Source organism: Brachypodium distachyon, chromosome 3, assembly GCF_000005505.3.
Source record: "Brachypodium distachyon strain Bd21 chromosome 3, Brachypodium_distachyon_v3.0, whole genome shotgun sequence".
In the NCBI taxonomy this organism is placed as follows: domain Eukaryota; kingdom Viridiplantae; phylum Streptophyta; class Magnoliopsida; order Poales; family Poaceae; genus Brachypodium; species Brachypodium distachyon.
This window is the reverse complement of record NC_016133.3, coordinates 37,151,782-37,166,752: the sequence shown is the minus strand read 5'-3', so window position 1 is coordinate 37,166,752 and position 14,971 is coordinate 37,151,782. Positions and strand designations below refer to the sequence as shown.

The window sequence follows — 14,971 nt, the reverse complement described above, 5'->3', positions numbered from 1 at the left end:
CAACTCTATGTTCCATCTGAGCAACCATATATAGCATCTTAGGATTGGGTATTTTGCAACCCATATAAAACTTTACAACTAACCCACAAAACTAGGCAACCCTCACGATCCATCTGAGCAACCATATTCGAAGCCGCCAAGTCAACCTAATCAATTTCGAAGCCTTTTGCAAAAAACAACCTAATCGATTCGAAAAACCCTGCAAAATCAACCTAATCAACCTAAAATCAATTCGAAGCCCTAATGATCTTCCTGCAAAATCATCAACCTAATCACCCCAACTCAATTCGAAGCCGCTTCATGCAAAACCAACCCATCTCATCTCAACAAAACGGACAAAATCCGCAAATCCCGCTGCATGCAAGCGCCCCCAAACCCCCGCAACAGCTCATCTCTTCCTGGGGCTAAGGGATAACAACGGGATGGCGCAGGGAGGCGATGAACGAGGACAACTATGGGGGGAGAACTACACGGGCACTACGGCGGCCTAACACACACAAAACATCCGGCACCTACCTTCAAACCCGTCGCCATTTTGGGGGGTCAGATAATGCCCGTGAGAATGCCATATGGGTAGACGGAAGGGGAAGTAGGGGGTCACACCTCGCTCGCTCGGGTCGCCGTTGAAGCGCCCCCCCCCCCTTGTGGCGCTCGTCGCCGGCTAGGTTTAGTCTGTCGCCGCCTCCCCCACGAACTCGCAGGCCCCCGATGCGCCATGGAATCCCCGGCAACAGACGGGAGGAGTGCCCACCGCAGAACCCTCTCTCTCTCCCTCGCTTCCGCCCCGGTCGCGCGGCGGTTGCTGGACGCGAAATCGCGAAGAATGGGAGGAGAGAAGAGCGAGATTTCCGTGGGCGAGGCAGAGAAGAATGGGAGGAGAGAAATGGCTCGTCCCCCGAGATTCAAACTTGTGTCTCGGGGGGTGGGGCCCACGCCTACGGGGGGGAGGGAATGGAACCACCTGGTCAGGGCTACGTCGGGCGGTTCGATGGCTTCGGCTCGATCGCTCGGTTCGCAGGAGCGTGCGCTCACTTCAACGAAAAAGTGCAGCCGCACTTCCTAGCCTTTAGGTTATCTTTATTCAAGTTTTATTTCTATTAAAAAACTCAATTTGTAGTGGTGACCAGTCAAATTTAAACTACCTTATCTATCGATTTCACGTAAAACATTGGAACGATTGAACAACGTTATTTATTGATTTCACATAAAACGTTGGGACAAACCAAACGTGAATTAATTAATCTAAGATAACAGACGGTAATACAAAATTCTCTTTAAATATGCAATTTATTTTTTAATTCGTAGCATCGAAAGGATATTACGCTATATTTGAGTTTTGCGCTGACCTTGTTAGCTCATACGGCCTAGACAACCCGTCACCCACAGGCCACAACCACAATTTCACTTTGACGTGTTGCAAGAAGACCCCAATTTCTTCTACTCCAGTACAGATTATTCACCCTTACCAGCTTAAACCCCAAAACAAAAACCTTCCATTTCCTATTGGACTATTTTAATTGACCACCTGAAACATTAGACAAACCGAGCAGCCAATCCTTGTATTTCCTGATGAAAACATGTGCAGGTATCAAGATCAGTCATCTCAAAGCAACTATGTTTAAATGAGAAAAAAACCGTTAAATTCTAAATCTCTTAAACCGCCGTGCTAACTATTACCAGCACAACTACAATTAAAAAGCACAGATTTTGCTGCATCGAATACAGGATCATGATGCAGTTTGAATGCTATGCCTACTGCAAATTTGTTATGATTGTTGTACAAACAGACTCACCTGACAGATATGCCATGTAACTTATCCTTAACTAATTCACCCTTGGATCGTAAGGAATAAATTGTACGCAAGGCGATACCGCACTATAATAATGAGCATAAACTACACACTTTCCAGCCAGCCTTGTGCTGCAATTCGCTTTGCTCGTGACTCTGTAGAGCCGATTTCCATTCTGGTGGATGCCAGAGGGATCACATATTTTCCTCAGAGTGAAAGGGGATATATCAGGACCACTGTGGCAGCAAGCTATGATCGGATTGAATGGGATCACATTTTGTTATCTTCTGTGGATTTAGACTTTGCAGCGAGTGAAAATAGTTCCCACCGTGTAGCAGTGCTCTTTGACAGGACAAGTGCTCATGACATTAGACATGGCAGGCTGTCCGGCACAGCTGTCATTCTTCACCACTTTATACTCAGCAGAAGCTAGCTCTCCAAACATTGTGCCAATTGTTGTACAAGGCGGTACGGTATGCACACCAGTAGCAAACACCGATAGCAAATGAAAGCATTCAAACTTCTGTACCAAGGAAATAGGGCGCTCAGCATCACCATTCTGACACAATATGGGCTCAATGCCATCTGATGGAACAAGTGAAACATTGCTTTCCTAAATATTTTCATGGACCCGATGTGCCGAATGGTACTTAAATCAATCACGTGGAACTTCGAGGATCCTTTGCTTATAGAACACAAGGATTATACAAGATGATTCAATAGTTGGAGCGCTGAGACTGTGGAGTTGATGGGTAGGACAACTCAGATTGCTCACCACTCCGCAATTTGGAACCATCACTCTGCAGGAGATTATCAAATTAGGACCAAAAAATTGATTAGGCAAAGATTAAATAAATCAGGACACAAAATACTTCAAAACTGAGCTAAACCCCACGAGTGTATTGATATTGCATGTCACCTGTGATGCTTCGGATTGTTGACCATGCTCCATTTGCCTCTTCTTTGCATCCTGAAAAGAAAACAAATCCTAAGAAGCAGCACAGATGGCTAATCAAATATAAATATGCTTCCACACTAGTTAGCCGTGCTCCCACCTTCCTCTAGAAGTCGACTTAATCTCATTTAGTCAGAAACTAATAGTTGAGGTTGATTCCAAGATATTATGTCAGGTACCATGAATTACCATAGAAACATGTAACGGAAAAGGCAGGTGAGCTGGATTTCGTACAAAGTGAGCCTGTCTTTACTAGCTACTGGAACATAATGGACAATAACCTCAAAATCATGGATTACTCACATTCGTTTTAGTTATTCTTAGGAGCATAAGGGCATCTCCAATCCTTAATTCTTACGAAGGCCATAAGCTGGGCCCTACTACATCTGCCATAGCAAACTAAACCCTCCGCAATGCTTAAGGACTACCTGAGCTCTAAGCTGGAGCCTAACTGTCAGTTCTTTTACCCAACTGCTCAACCTTTTTCCTTAGTCAGAGCCAGCAGAAGTCCCCATCCCAATATCTCTTCCATGCGCCATCCATCTCGTCTCGTACCTATGCAACTATCCTCCACAAGTTCTCTCGCCACCATCCCCGAGCACACCACAGAAGAGATAGGGAGATCCAGCTCTACAAGTTTGAAACGGTTGGATCCTTCATCTCCTGCTTCCTCTGTTGTTTTCTTTGTCCACCTTGAGCTCTTCTCCACCGTGCTGCCTCCCACTGCTCAGATCTGCAGCTGCATGACCCCCATCGAGCTCTAAGCAATGAAGTTTTCCAGCCTCACAGCTAGTGCTTCATTGACGACTAATTTTCCAAACATCATCTCAAATCGCATCTTGCCTCTGATCAGAACACATCACAATTGATCTAAGAAAAGAACACATCGCAACTGACGTAACTTCGAGCACCTTCGGCGGACGGATCAGTTCTTCGGTTCTCCCTACTACGGTTGAGGCCAGGCCGACGCTTTGAAGAGCTCCGTCAGGCACGCTTTGGTGCCTCTGTCTTGATTGTCTCTGCTTCTGTACTTGTTCATCTGCTCGGATCCGCGGGCCAGACCTGGAGGCGTCCCTCCAATATGCATCGTGTCCGGTGGTAGTGGTGGTCACCATTCGGTGGTTGATGGTGGCAGCGGCTCGCAACGGTGGCAGCCGTTGTCTGGCGATGGTGGCCTTTCTCACAGCGGCACATCCCTGATGTCTCGGGAAGAGCAACTGCCCTTCCCCAAGCTTTTTGACGAGAAGAGAGAAGAGGGAGAATGTTCTTTTTTATTCCTAAATGGCCCAGCCACAAGGCTGTGGGCGAGCTCAGCGTTTTTCTGCTTAAGGTTGACTCTCTCAATGTGTAAAGCTTGGTAAGGTCGACCATATAGGCCTTATTTACATTGGAGGTGCCCTAATGCAGAGTAACTCAAGTTAACACACTTGTTCCTAACCAGTTTATCAGAATTGGGTACAGCAAGATAAGTACCTGTGGGTTTAACTCGTAATTCTGATCCTTGAACCCTTGTTGGTTTGCTTGCTGTTGCAGATATTGCTGCATCTGTTGTTGGACAAACTGTTGCTGCTGTTGCTGCAGAACTACCATCTGCTTCTGTTGTTGCTCAAAAAGCTGCTGCTGCTGCTGTTGTACCATGTCTTGTTCTTGCTGCGGCATCTGTGAGAGATACTGTTGCTGCTGCATTAATTGCTGCTGCTGCTGTTGCTGCTGTTGATACATCTGCTGTTGCTGTTGCATAAGATACATCTGCTGCTGCTGCTGGAAATAAAGGAGCTGCTGCTGCTGCTGGAATTGCTGGCTTTGATGATCAATTTGAGATTCCAGTTTATTGTGTTCATGTTTAGTATCCATTGAAGGGTGATACTGACCCTGTGCTATATTAGACTGTTGCTGAACAGGTTGTGCTTGTTGTTGTTGCTGCTGCTGCACCTGTTGCTGCCAAAGAACCATTTGCTGGTTCAGTTGTTGTACCTGCTGCATATAATTTTGCTGGAGCTGCTCAGTTGGAAGCTGCTGCTGTTGCAGACACTGGATCTGCTGATTATGCTGAGCCTGCAGGTAATACAGCTGTTGCTGGTAATATTGCCACATCTGAGATTCATACCCTTGCATCATTTGGAGGTACTGTTGGTTTCCCTGATTAGGTTGAGCAAAGAGTTGAGCTTGAGTTTGTGAGGATATTTGAACATTATGAGGAATTGCATAAGCAAGCCCTTGTTGCTGCATCTGCTGCATGTTTTGTCCAGCCAAAAAAAGGTTAACAGGTTGGTTCGTTTGAGAACTATCCATCTGTTGCTGAAGTGGAGCTTGAGCAGGCACTGCATTGCTGGGAGCTAATTGAGAACATGTGGTCGCTTGTGTTGTTGCCATTTCTGAGCTGGAAGGTTTTGCACTGACTGACTGATCTTCTGTCTGTGAAGATTGAATATGATCTTGATCGAGTACAGAGACTACCCTATCACAATGAGTTGCATCTTGATTATCACTAGACTTTTCTGGCTTCACATCACTGACAGACACATCATTCTCTGTTTCCACCTTTACCTGGATTTCCTCATGTTTTTCCTCTAATTCGGGAAATATTGGAGTTTGATTGGAAGGAATTCCACCTTCGAGTAAGCTTGTCCCAGATGGCGAATCGGATCTTGAGCATACTGTTCCTGGATGATCAATTGCAGATAGCTCAGTGGTCTTAATCTCGTCCTGAGCATCAATCTGCTTGTCATCAGCAATTGATTTTGAAGGAGAATCGCAATTACATGATTCAGCTTGAGGGGCTTCCTCATTTACAGAAGGGCAAGATTTTGCTGCCCCGTCATTGTCCAAAATATGTTGACTGTGAGCCATGTCAATGCATTCCTGAGCTGTATCGCCAACCTGCTGGTGCACATCAACACTCCCTACTATGTTCTGCTCACCTGCATCTCCCTGTCGTTTTCCTGAATCCACGGCATTCTTGTCCACTTGCAAACCAACTTCTTTATCAACTTGCCAAGAACAAGTGTCACTTTTGGATGACTGTTTCAATGTAGTCATACCTTCTGGACTATGGTCATGAGCAACCCTCAGAAATTCAGTTATTCTCCTCTTGTTACTATCAATTGTACAATACCACTGCGACAGGTTCCTTGTGTTATGAGGACAAAGTTTGCTGTGGCGAGCCCATGCCTTTCTGACTTCTTGAACACCACCGTAGAGGTCAACAAACTGCAAGCAGGAAACCAGTTGAGGCCAGCAATATAACTTATGCAGGAAAAAATTTACAAGAAGGGTTACAAAGAATACGAGTTTCATCTGTGAGTGACAAGCAAGAACAAAATAAAAGAAATATGAGGCCACCACTTCAGTTAGTTTTAGATGACTAACCTGGGCGGACCTTAAAAGGAGTTATCAATGAACTGAATATTGTTAGTTCTGACAAAATCTAATGTCAGTCGTATAAAACAAAACAAGTCTAACTTATGCCAACTTTAAGCTGTTGCATCAAAAGATATGTATGGCATGCATGATATAAGAGAATCTGATGCAGCTCCCCTGCTGCTCATCCAGTAGCAGAGCTTAGTTCATCGTGCAACACAGCCAACACTAGTGAATATGCATCAGGATTTTAGATGCCTTTGCTAGTTATAGTGCAAGATTACTGGCTAATTCGTGTTTAACCAAGGGTACCAACCCTTCCCGCCTAAGCCTTCTGCTCCCTTGGTCCGTTCACCTCTTTGGCCCATCACATGGTTACTCCAATGTGCTTCATAACAAGATCCATGTGAACTCTGGTAAAACCAATCTATGTCATCTCCCGTGGTGACAGAGCCACCCTCAAAACCAGAGCTTGGGGTTAAATGCTCCAGTCTTTTAAGTTAAGCGTTTAAGGGGTACAGACATGTCTTGTAGGTCAGGGGTTAAAGTAGGTGTACCATCGAAATTCAGGGATAATATATACTCTGCCAAATGGACATTATCTGCCAATATTGACACTACCATTGTGTACACAGTTTATCCTTGACTGACTGATGGACCACATTCAATGGTACTCCGTAGTTAATTAGAGGTGTTCCTACTTTCCCATTACAAATACTGTGAATTATGATCTTGTGAGATGAGTCCAACATAATGTTTATTGAATTCAAGTGTACTTCATATTACTGAGTTCAATTATATAATTGGAGAATAAGCGAAAAGAGAGCTTTCATTTTAGAAATGATTGCTCGACCCACTTAGAAAAACAAATGTAACAACATATAGTGTTATTTGTTTTATGGTATTCACTGCAATGCACAACTATCTGCCTGTGCACAAACCCATTCTTGGTGCTTAAAATGGAGCGTGCACACTGGTATGCATTATACTGAAAGCATGCAAACTGCAAACGATACCCATGCACCCATACAAAGAAACATACAAAAGTGAAACAACGTCTTAACTGCCTGTAACTCTACCTTCAAAAACAACAATGAGATATCTTCACGATCTTCAGGGCTTAAAGCTGTTGATACATCAGATCCAGGAGTCACGGCATCAGAAATAACAGAATCAAGAAGAGGTATTTCTGTAGGTCCTCCATATGTACTAATGAACTGTATGAATCCCTAGTGGAAAAATAACAAGAGAAATTACGAAGGTCTCATTCCAGGCAGGAACAACAATGTAAAAACTATTAAAGACACACACTTTAATCAAAGGTTTACAGGGTGCCTGTTTTATTCCCTTGACAAAGACTTCTTTAGCTTCAGAAATGCTACGAGTTGCCTGTAGAACAAACATACATCAGCCTAAAATAAAAACAGGAATGTGCTATGACTTGCCTGCAGAACATAACATATGTCAACATAAAAAAAAAACAGGAACACCTAATGTGCCTACTGATGTACATACAGAGACTAGTCAGGAGAGTTATTACAACAGTCATTTATTTCCTGCATCTTATGTAACATTCCAGGCCCAAAAATTGATCAAACCCCGCAATGACAGGACAGGCGTACGCATACATAGCACCCTCTTACACTTCTTCTTTTTTCGAGAAAACGCAAAAGCATTGTGTCTCGTTGTATTGAAAAGGCGGAATAGTATTTACAGGCCTAGAGAAGCCAAGTCCAAACGCACGCAAGATACAATTATTGCTACCCTCTTACACTTCCACCCTTGGTCCATGTAAAAGGGTTAACCAGGAGGTGTTATGTTTGAACTTAAGCACTTCATGTTAATACAACTAATATTGCATCTCAGTCTCACCCTGCAATTCCAGTTTGGGGCCATCCTACCCCCCACAAACCCTTGTTGGCTACTAAAAATGTCAAAACAGGCTGGGTGTTACATTTTACCATGGATGCAGACAGATATTGCTACTCGCAATAATATTGTGTATCCTAATTCAATTTCAGTGTGCTGCAATTTGCAAAGCATCGTAGATATATGAAGAAACTAATATATGAGCTGAAGGATGTCTTTGTAGAAAGCATTTCGTATATTGTACAAGTAAGATGGACATGATACCAGTGGAAAGTCATCTAATACCTACCGCATATACAAACTGTGCAAAATTAGTGTACAAGTCAGCAACTACTTCAATGTTCTGCCTTTGCATGGCATCCACAATTGCATTCTCATATATCTCAGTAGCTGCTTTAGTATTTCCCTACAAACAGTTGAACAGTGAAAATTATTCTCAGAAAGAAGATATAACCAACACCAAATACACAAAAAAAACTGATGTATACCATGCGTTTCTCCATGTTGGCCACTCTATTAATGTTCATGCAGGAATCTGAAGTGAAATCACTGCTTCCTTCAAGAAAAAGAGCACGAGCACCTGGTGCATCACCGATTTGCTCTTTGAACATTGCATGGTACGTGCTGAAAGTTGGGACTCCCTGTTTGGATGGAAGTAAGTTGTAAAACCTATTCTACATGGACAGGAGATTAAATCGATTGGTTCATATTGAAAATGGCAGAATGCATTATTACACAGGTTATCATCCTTCGAATACATAAAACGGATGCATACAGAAAGAAAGAAAAATGTGTCAAGTAACTGAACAAATGAACATAAATACAGATATGCTCTCAATTACATAAATAGATGTTTAGAACGGACAGTCACAATTTAATACATCAGCCAGTAATATACAAAAAGTACTTAGCGAGGAGATTATCAGTGTTAAATTTTTGGATATGAAGATGGGCTATTCTCTCCATCTAATGTGAGCTCCCGAAACCCTTATAATAAAAAAGGTAAATGCAGACATGTGCACGGCTGGATGCGGTGGCTGCAACATATAGCAGTGGATCTGCAGCAGATAGGTCCCATGTAGTTAGTGAGCTAGGTAGCAGCAGGTGCCATACTGGGGCTAAGTGAGTACACCCAAGGATAATTAGTTATCTTGGCTAGCAAGATAACCTAGAACATTATCTTTGGTAGATGGGAAGTAATATCATCTTCAGATGGAAAGTTCAGATTGAATAGATAGGTGCGATTTGTATATAAAGGGAGATGTATTATCATTGAGATTAAGCAAAAGGAAATAAACTAGTTCATATACGAACAAATACGAAAAAGCATAATTGTTACTGAGCAATCGAATAAGTGCTGAACCGTGAATGTCCACGTCGCAAAGCAAAGGAAATGCTGCAGGAGGGAATAATGAACTTCAAGACTGGATAAATCAACAGCGCTATCATTCAGCATTGTCAGACCTTCTTTTCTGATGTAGGCTGCAGCTGTTCTGTAAACTTTAGGTTCTTATTCTGAAATTCACAGGCTTTTTGCTCAAAACAATTAACAGGCTATCTTTTGACGATTTTAGAAATGGCAGAATAGAGGAAATTAATCCTGAGGCCTGGTAGATGAAACACAAGCGGTTCCGCCTTCTTCTGATGTACTTGGCACAGCAGGTCTAGTACAGAAGCATGTAAGGTCCTTCCAAAAAGCTTTAAATACTACTCCCTCCGTTCCCAATTAATTGGCGCCGGTCATTTTGCAAAAAATCCTATTAATTTATGAAATCAAGCTGCAGTACACATCTTCAATTGAACGTGGACTGTGCGTTGATTGCAAAAAACTACAGGGGTTTTTTTGCAAAATTTCTGGTAGAACGTGGACTGCAGGTCGATTTCGAGAAATAGCAAGGTTTTTTTTGCAAAATTTCCGACGCCAATTAATTAGGAACAGAGGGAGTAACAATACATGTAGCAAAACAAATAGTTTGCCAAGCAATACCTTCACAAAACACGACGATGCTCGACCAAGAGCATAGTTTGCAATCTCTCGGCCACCTTTGGCATCCACATATTCAGCGTAGCGAATCCAAAACTCCGAATAATTAGCACAAGGGATCAAGCACCTCTCATAAAGTTTTACAGCCTGTAAATAGGAGGCGAAGATGCGAGATGTGATCAGATGTTAGCAAAGAAAATGTAACTACCCTGATGCACAGGGAAAACAGTTTCATGACAAAAAAAAAATACCCAGTCAAAATCGCCATTCTTCTCAACAAAGTCAAGATACAGGTTCCAGTTCTCAAGTTGGTCATCATCAAGTGGCTTGACATGAAAAAAAGGCCTTCTAATGGATGCCTCAAAGCCACATATTTCTTCATCAATTTTACTGGACCTTTGGTATAGACGGTCCCCAGTTAATAAGTACTGCCTCAATGATTCGGCCTTAAGATGCCCACCTCCGTCAAATAAGCCAGCAATTTTAATCGAGATATCCCGTTCAGATTCCTCAGCTTCCATCACTTCAGAAGTATGTAGATTTTCTGATGATATTTCAGCACCGCAGTTTGTAAACTCTTGCTCCAATGATGTTACCAACTTCTTAAAACTGGCAACGAAAAGGAAAAAAAAACAGCAAGTAAAACTCTACATATCTATCACTGTACTGACCACAGAATGCATAGATGTTCCCACAATAATCGGAGAAAAAAAGAAAAAGAAAGTCACTGTCCTGGTAGGACCAAGCTATAACAACCCAGATTAACCCAGGCTAATCAGAGTAAAAGAAAATATATCTGTCATCGATTCAGTAGGACCAAGTTATAAGGCTCAGATCAGCATATGATAGAATAAACCACTGATGTGTCTCTCGCCGAACCAGATTTAATCCTATTACATGTTAGACTGATCTTAGACTCACCTCATGTACCAGATCAAATCACGTTAGACTTACTTTCTCTAACTGACTTATATGGAATCGAAGTACAACGCAGAACATGTCCATGCCTGAACTAATATTGTGTCCCTTACACGTCCAAAGTTCTTTTTTGCAAGAGTATCATCTGCACTTTACACCAATGAATCTAAAAGAGGAAGTGACTGTAGCTCACATGGTTGGGAGAGTGGATGTACAATCCAACTACTTGGGTCCAAGTCCTCGTGGACACGAATTTGGGTTCCTATTTATACTGCCGGGCTTCTCTTGCAATTTTACTTCAAAAATGAATCTAGAAGTTCATGTAGTTTTATAATCCACGGTAGGCATTGGACAGTTTTAAATGGAATGTTTCATTACCTGACGTACAAACCTGAACCATCATAACCTGGTCGCACTCTCGCACTAGATATCGCCAAATTATATTTTCTCATATTAACATATCAATTTCCTTAAGAGTCTCTGGATAGATAAGATAGATTTTTCAAAATTAAAATTCACAAACAGATAATTGAAAAGTTGTTAGTTGAACTTCTGTGCAGATGAACGAGTTGATGGCTAGTGTTATAAATTAGGAATTTTGTTGCATGGGTAGCTCTATCATCTATGTTTCATAGCGGTCCTAAACAATTCTTCCTTCAAAAAAGAGTATGTCTGAATCTCTTAAATCCTAGCAGCTTTCTGGTAATGGGTAACCTTACTTAGCAGTAAGACAACATAACCTTTCCTATGGTCTTCAACAGGTAGCTTCTGAAGTTGAACTACAGAACTAGTCTAATTGATCCCTTGACCATCCTCGCAACTGTTGTCTAACCTTACTGGCAAGGTAAGATATATGCTATTTTCTTAAAAATTATGGGTTGAAGTAGCCTAATTACGCATCCTTGCCTGATATTAGCAAAATTGGTAAACCCTGATAAAGCTAGTTTTTCCTCGAAAACTAAAACAAGCAAGATGCTACCAAAACCTGCAATAAATTTACAAAATCCAATGAACCAAAATATCTAGAGCGATGCAAAAGCAAAAATGATAGTTCTCTTGTGACACTGGAGCTATGTTTCCCAAAAGAGCCAAGTTGCTCGATAAATCTAACCTCTGGAGGAGCAACACATACTCGCTTGACATGCTCAGCAACTGATTGAGGGTTACATGATTTACACGGTCAGTCATGTTAGAATTCAACAAGCAAACATCCCATCAGGCATAAGATTGGAATCAATGGCAATGAAAAAAGTAGTGGACCATGGGGAGAACGAGGAAAAAGTAGCCTAATAATACTTATAGAGAGAGCAAGCCTAATTGGTGTGCCATAATTTTTTACTTGCTATGTATCACGAGAGAAGGTCTTCGGAGGTTGTACACTACCATTGCATGATGCCATGTTAAATAAATGTGATATCTTCAAAGTCATGCAAGGAAGAGACTATGATATACCTTCCGTAATACTTGTGCAGCTTCTTTGTGGGATATTTCAACATGTTAATATAAATTGTAGCAAGCTGAATCAGCTGCTTCTGCGAATTCTCAAATTCTATGTACTTATCCCAAAGGTGATAACACAAGTAATCCCTTGAAACAAGAGACATGGCCCTCTCAAATAACCTGTCACAAAATCCATAAAAAAAATTGATGGAGAGCAGCAACATGATAAAAGAAGGATCAAGGGGTATCCAGCAGATTAAAGGATGTATATCATCATATTGTGTGTCTATAACTTGATGCCACAAATATCGGTATTACATTCTTAGTCATTACAGTATACCCTTTCCATTGGACACCATATGTCAATTTTATCGGGTAACATTGCTTCTTAATGTATCTCCAAGTCCAACCACAAAAATCAAGCCTACAATATGTGCAATTTAACCTTCAACCAATCAGAGAGAGAGGGAGGGAGAGAAGAGATAAGTGATTCGAGTATCTATTTTAATAAGGGTAGATAGTCCCAGTCTGTTTCTTTTCCCTGATTCTTAACTTCTGCAATGCTCGTACTCAGGCATAAGAGTTCTCTAATTGATATATGATAAGTGTGATGCTTATTTGGAAAATGTGACAGATCGAAGTTCTAGTACTTGATCAATTGCTATCAACTTAAAACCTATATATACTCTGAGATCGTCAAAAAATTCAAGTGAATACAAGGAAATAAATTGTTTGTACGAAGAATCAGATGTTTTTTCTTCAAGATCTAAAGAAAAATATATATCCTCGAAGTGCAGGTTACTTTTATGTCTCCTTTACCTTCTAACAAGAGCAGGGTCTTCATGCACACTCATACCAAATCCACAGTAACTGACCCAAATATCGACAGAGTGAGGAACTGCTTGGACGGCTTGTTCATAAACATCCACCACATCTTCATATGTGCATAACCGTGCTTTGTGAGCTGCATATTTGATCCAGTAGCCGTGGCACAAAGGAAATTCCAGTAAGAAGCTACGGTAGACCAAGCTAATAACCTCTATGTCATTCTGAAAGAATGAAAACATCAGCAACCAGGTGCTGCTTAACATACATTAGCCCAGAATCAAAAGCATTGTAAGAAACCATGCGTTCTTCCAGTTAGTTTTATTCAGTTATGAGATAGCGAATAGGACATAGAGAGACAGTACTAAACTGCCAAATACAAATTGAAGCCAGAAAGAAAAAGACTTCACTTACAGCATTAGTTTCCTCCACAGAACCTATTAAAGATACCCAAGCATCAAAATCACTCGTGTTTCCATCACGCAATAAATGAATTCTGTTCTTGAAAACATCTGGTGTAGAATGAAAGAATAAGTCATGTCCTGGGAAATTCTTGAGATGCAAATCCACCAACAACTACTGAAACAGCAAAAGGAGAGGTCCCCACAATTCAGATCACAGAAATACTAGCACAATAACCTAACCAAAGGTACTTAGTAATAGTATATGTATCTAGTTAATATTATCACACCAATAACCTAACCATCGACCCAACCTCCTTTCTCGAATCACCTTATATGACTCAAATCAACATCCAATATATAACGAAAAAGAACAAAAAAAACGTAGACCTGCCACAGGGTGAACTAGGCTCATTAAGATAACCCAAAATCCAAATATTGGGCAGAAAATGCTGAGGTTAACACACAAGCAACTGCGCCCCTCAAGGTTCTCTGAGATTTTTAAACAGGATAAGTTAGCAACCAAAAGGAACAAAATAGTGCAAGGTCACCAAGTGAAGAGCCTGGCAGGCACTACCTACAAACAGGTTTGGCCCCAAAATTCACACCATTCCTAGGTCTGGACGTTCAACGTGAGCATATAGTTCATAGTTACCGAAGCTAAAAATTGGGGAAATTAACCAATGGAAGCTGAAGTAAGAAGGAGCTGGTGCTCCAAAGAGTCCCCGAGTTGAACAGAAATCTTCAACAATCTTAACAAATCCCATCCCCTCGAGAATCAAACAATCAGTAGCACCCACGCGACGTATGCACACAGGGGTTGTGCTCACCGAGCTGCGACGGAGAGGGCTCCGACGCCAAGGCCACGAGCGCAGCCGCAGCCTCCGCCGGCTCCACCTCCATGTCCACCTTCTCCGGCGGCCCTAGCATGGCGGTCTGGGTTTTGCCGGGTTGGGCGGTCGGAGGGCCGCAACGGCATCGGTTTGGGTTTTAGGTCTGACCCGAGTCTGCACTCTGCAGATACTAGCGAACCGGTGTCCCTCTCTTTTGTTTTTTAAGGGGCCAGCTTACGCAAGGCCCAGCTTGGATGGCCGGAATTGGCCCGATCTAGCTGTAACTTACAGCTCTGGAAATATATTTGGTCCAGTTATTTTAAGGGGGCCTCCCTCAAAAAAAAAATATTAGGTCCGGCCTTTAACAAACTGCTTGGATGACTGTTTCAGCCCACAAATGTTTTGAGGGATCAAGAGAAACACTGGTTTCGCTCAAAAAAAAAAAAGAGAAACACCCGTGCCGCAAATACAGTGCACATCACACTCTAACTGTGAACTGAGAGCTCAGGTGGTCTGGTTCCTGGTGGTGGAATTATCCCACACAGGTTCAAGTTCTAGACTTGACATGAGTGTCACATTTTCTTAGATTAATTCAA

At 42.0% G+C, this 14,971-nt stretch overlaps 1 protein-coding gene across 5 annotated transcripts; it reads right to left on the bottom strand.

Moving 5' to 3' along the window:
* Positions 1-1,268: 1,268 nt before the first annotated feature.
* On the bottom strand, positions 1,269-14,558 carry LOC100837794. 5 transcript variants are annotated; one of them, XR_731630.2, is made up of 14 exons: positions 14,373-14,558; positions 13,556-13,653; positions 13,136-13,365; positions 12,329-12,496; positions 10,210-10,567; positions 9,962-10,105; positions 8,463-8,615; positions 8,264-8,380; positions 7,417-7,494; positions 7,185-7,334; positions 4,219-5,955; positions 2,710-2,760; positions 1,794-2,590; positions 1,269-1,566 (listed from the first exon to the last, which is right to left on the bottom strand). XR_731630.2 is itself a non-coding variant. In XM_010236796.2 (13 exons), the coding sequence occupies exons 1-13, from the start codon at positions 14,470-14,472 to the stop codon at positions 2,507-2,509; spliced, it is 3,468 nt and encodes a 1,155-aa protein (XP_010235098.1). In that variant the 5' UTR covers positions 14,473-14,558; the 3' UTR covers positions 1,618-2,506. The 5 variants fall into 5 exon arrangements, 4 of the variants coding, with proteins under 4 accessions (XP_010235098.1, XP_014756575.1, XP_024316677.1 ...); XM_010236796.2 differs by lacking the exon at positions 1,269-1,566 and having other exon boundaries at positions 1,618-2,590; XM_014901089.2 differs by lacking the exon at positions 1,269-1,566 and having other exon boundaries at positions 1,618-2,590; positions 13,136-13,280; positions 13,556-13,720; positions 14,373-14,501.
* Between the last annotated feature and the right edge of the window lie 413 nt (positions 14,559-14,971).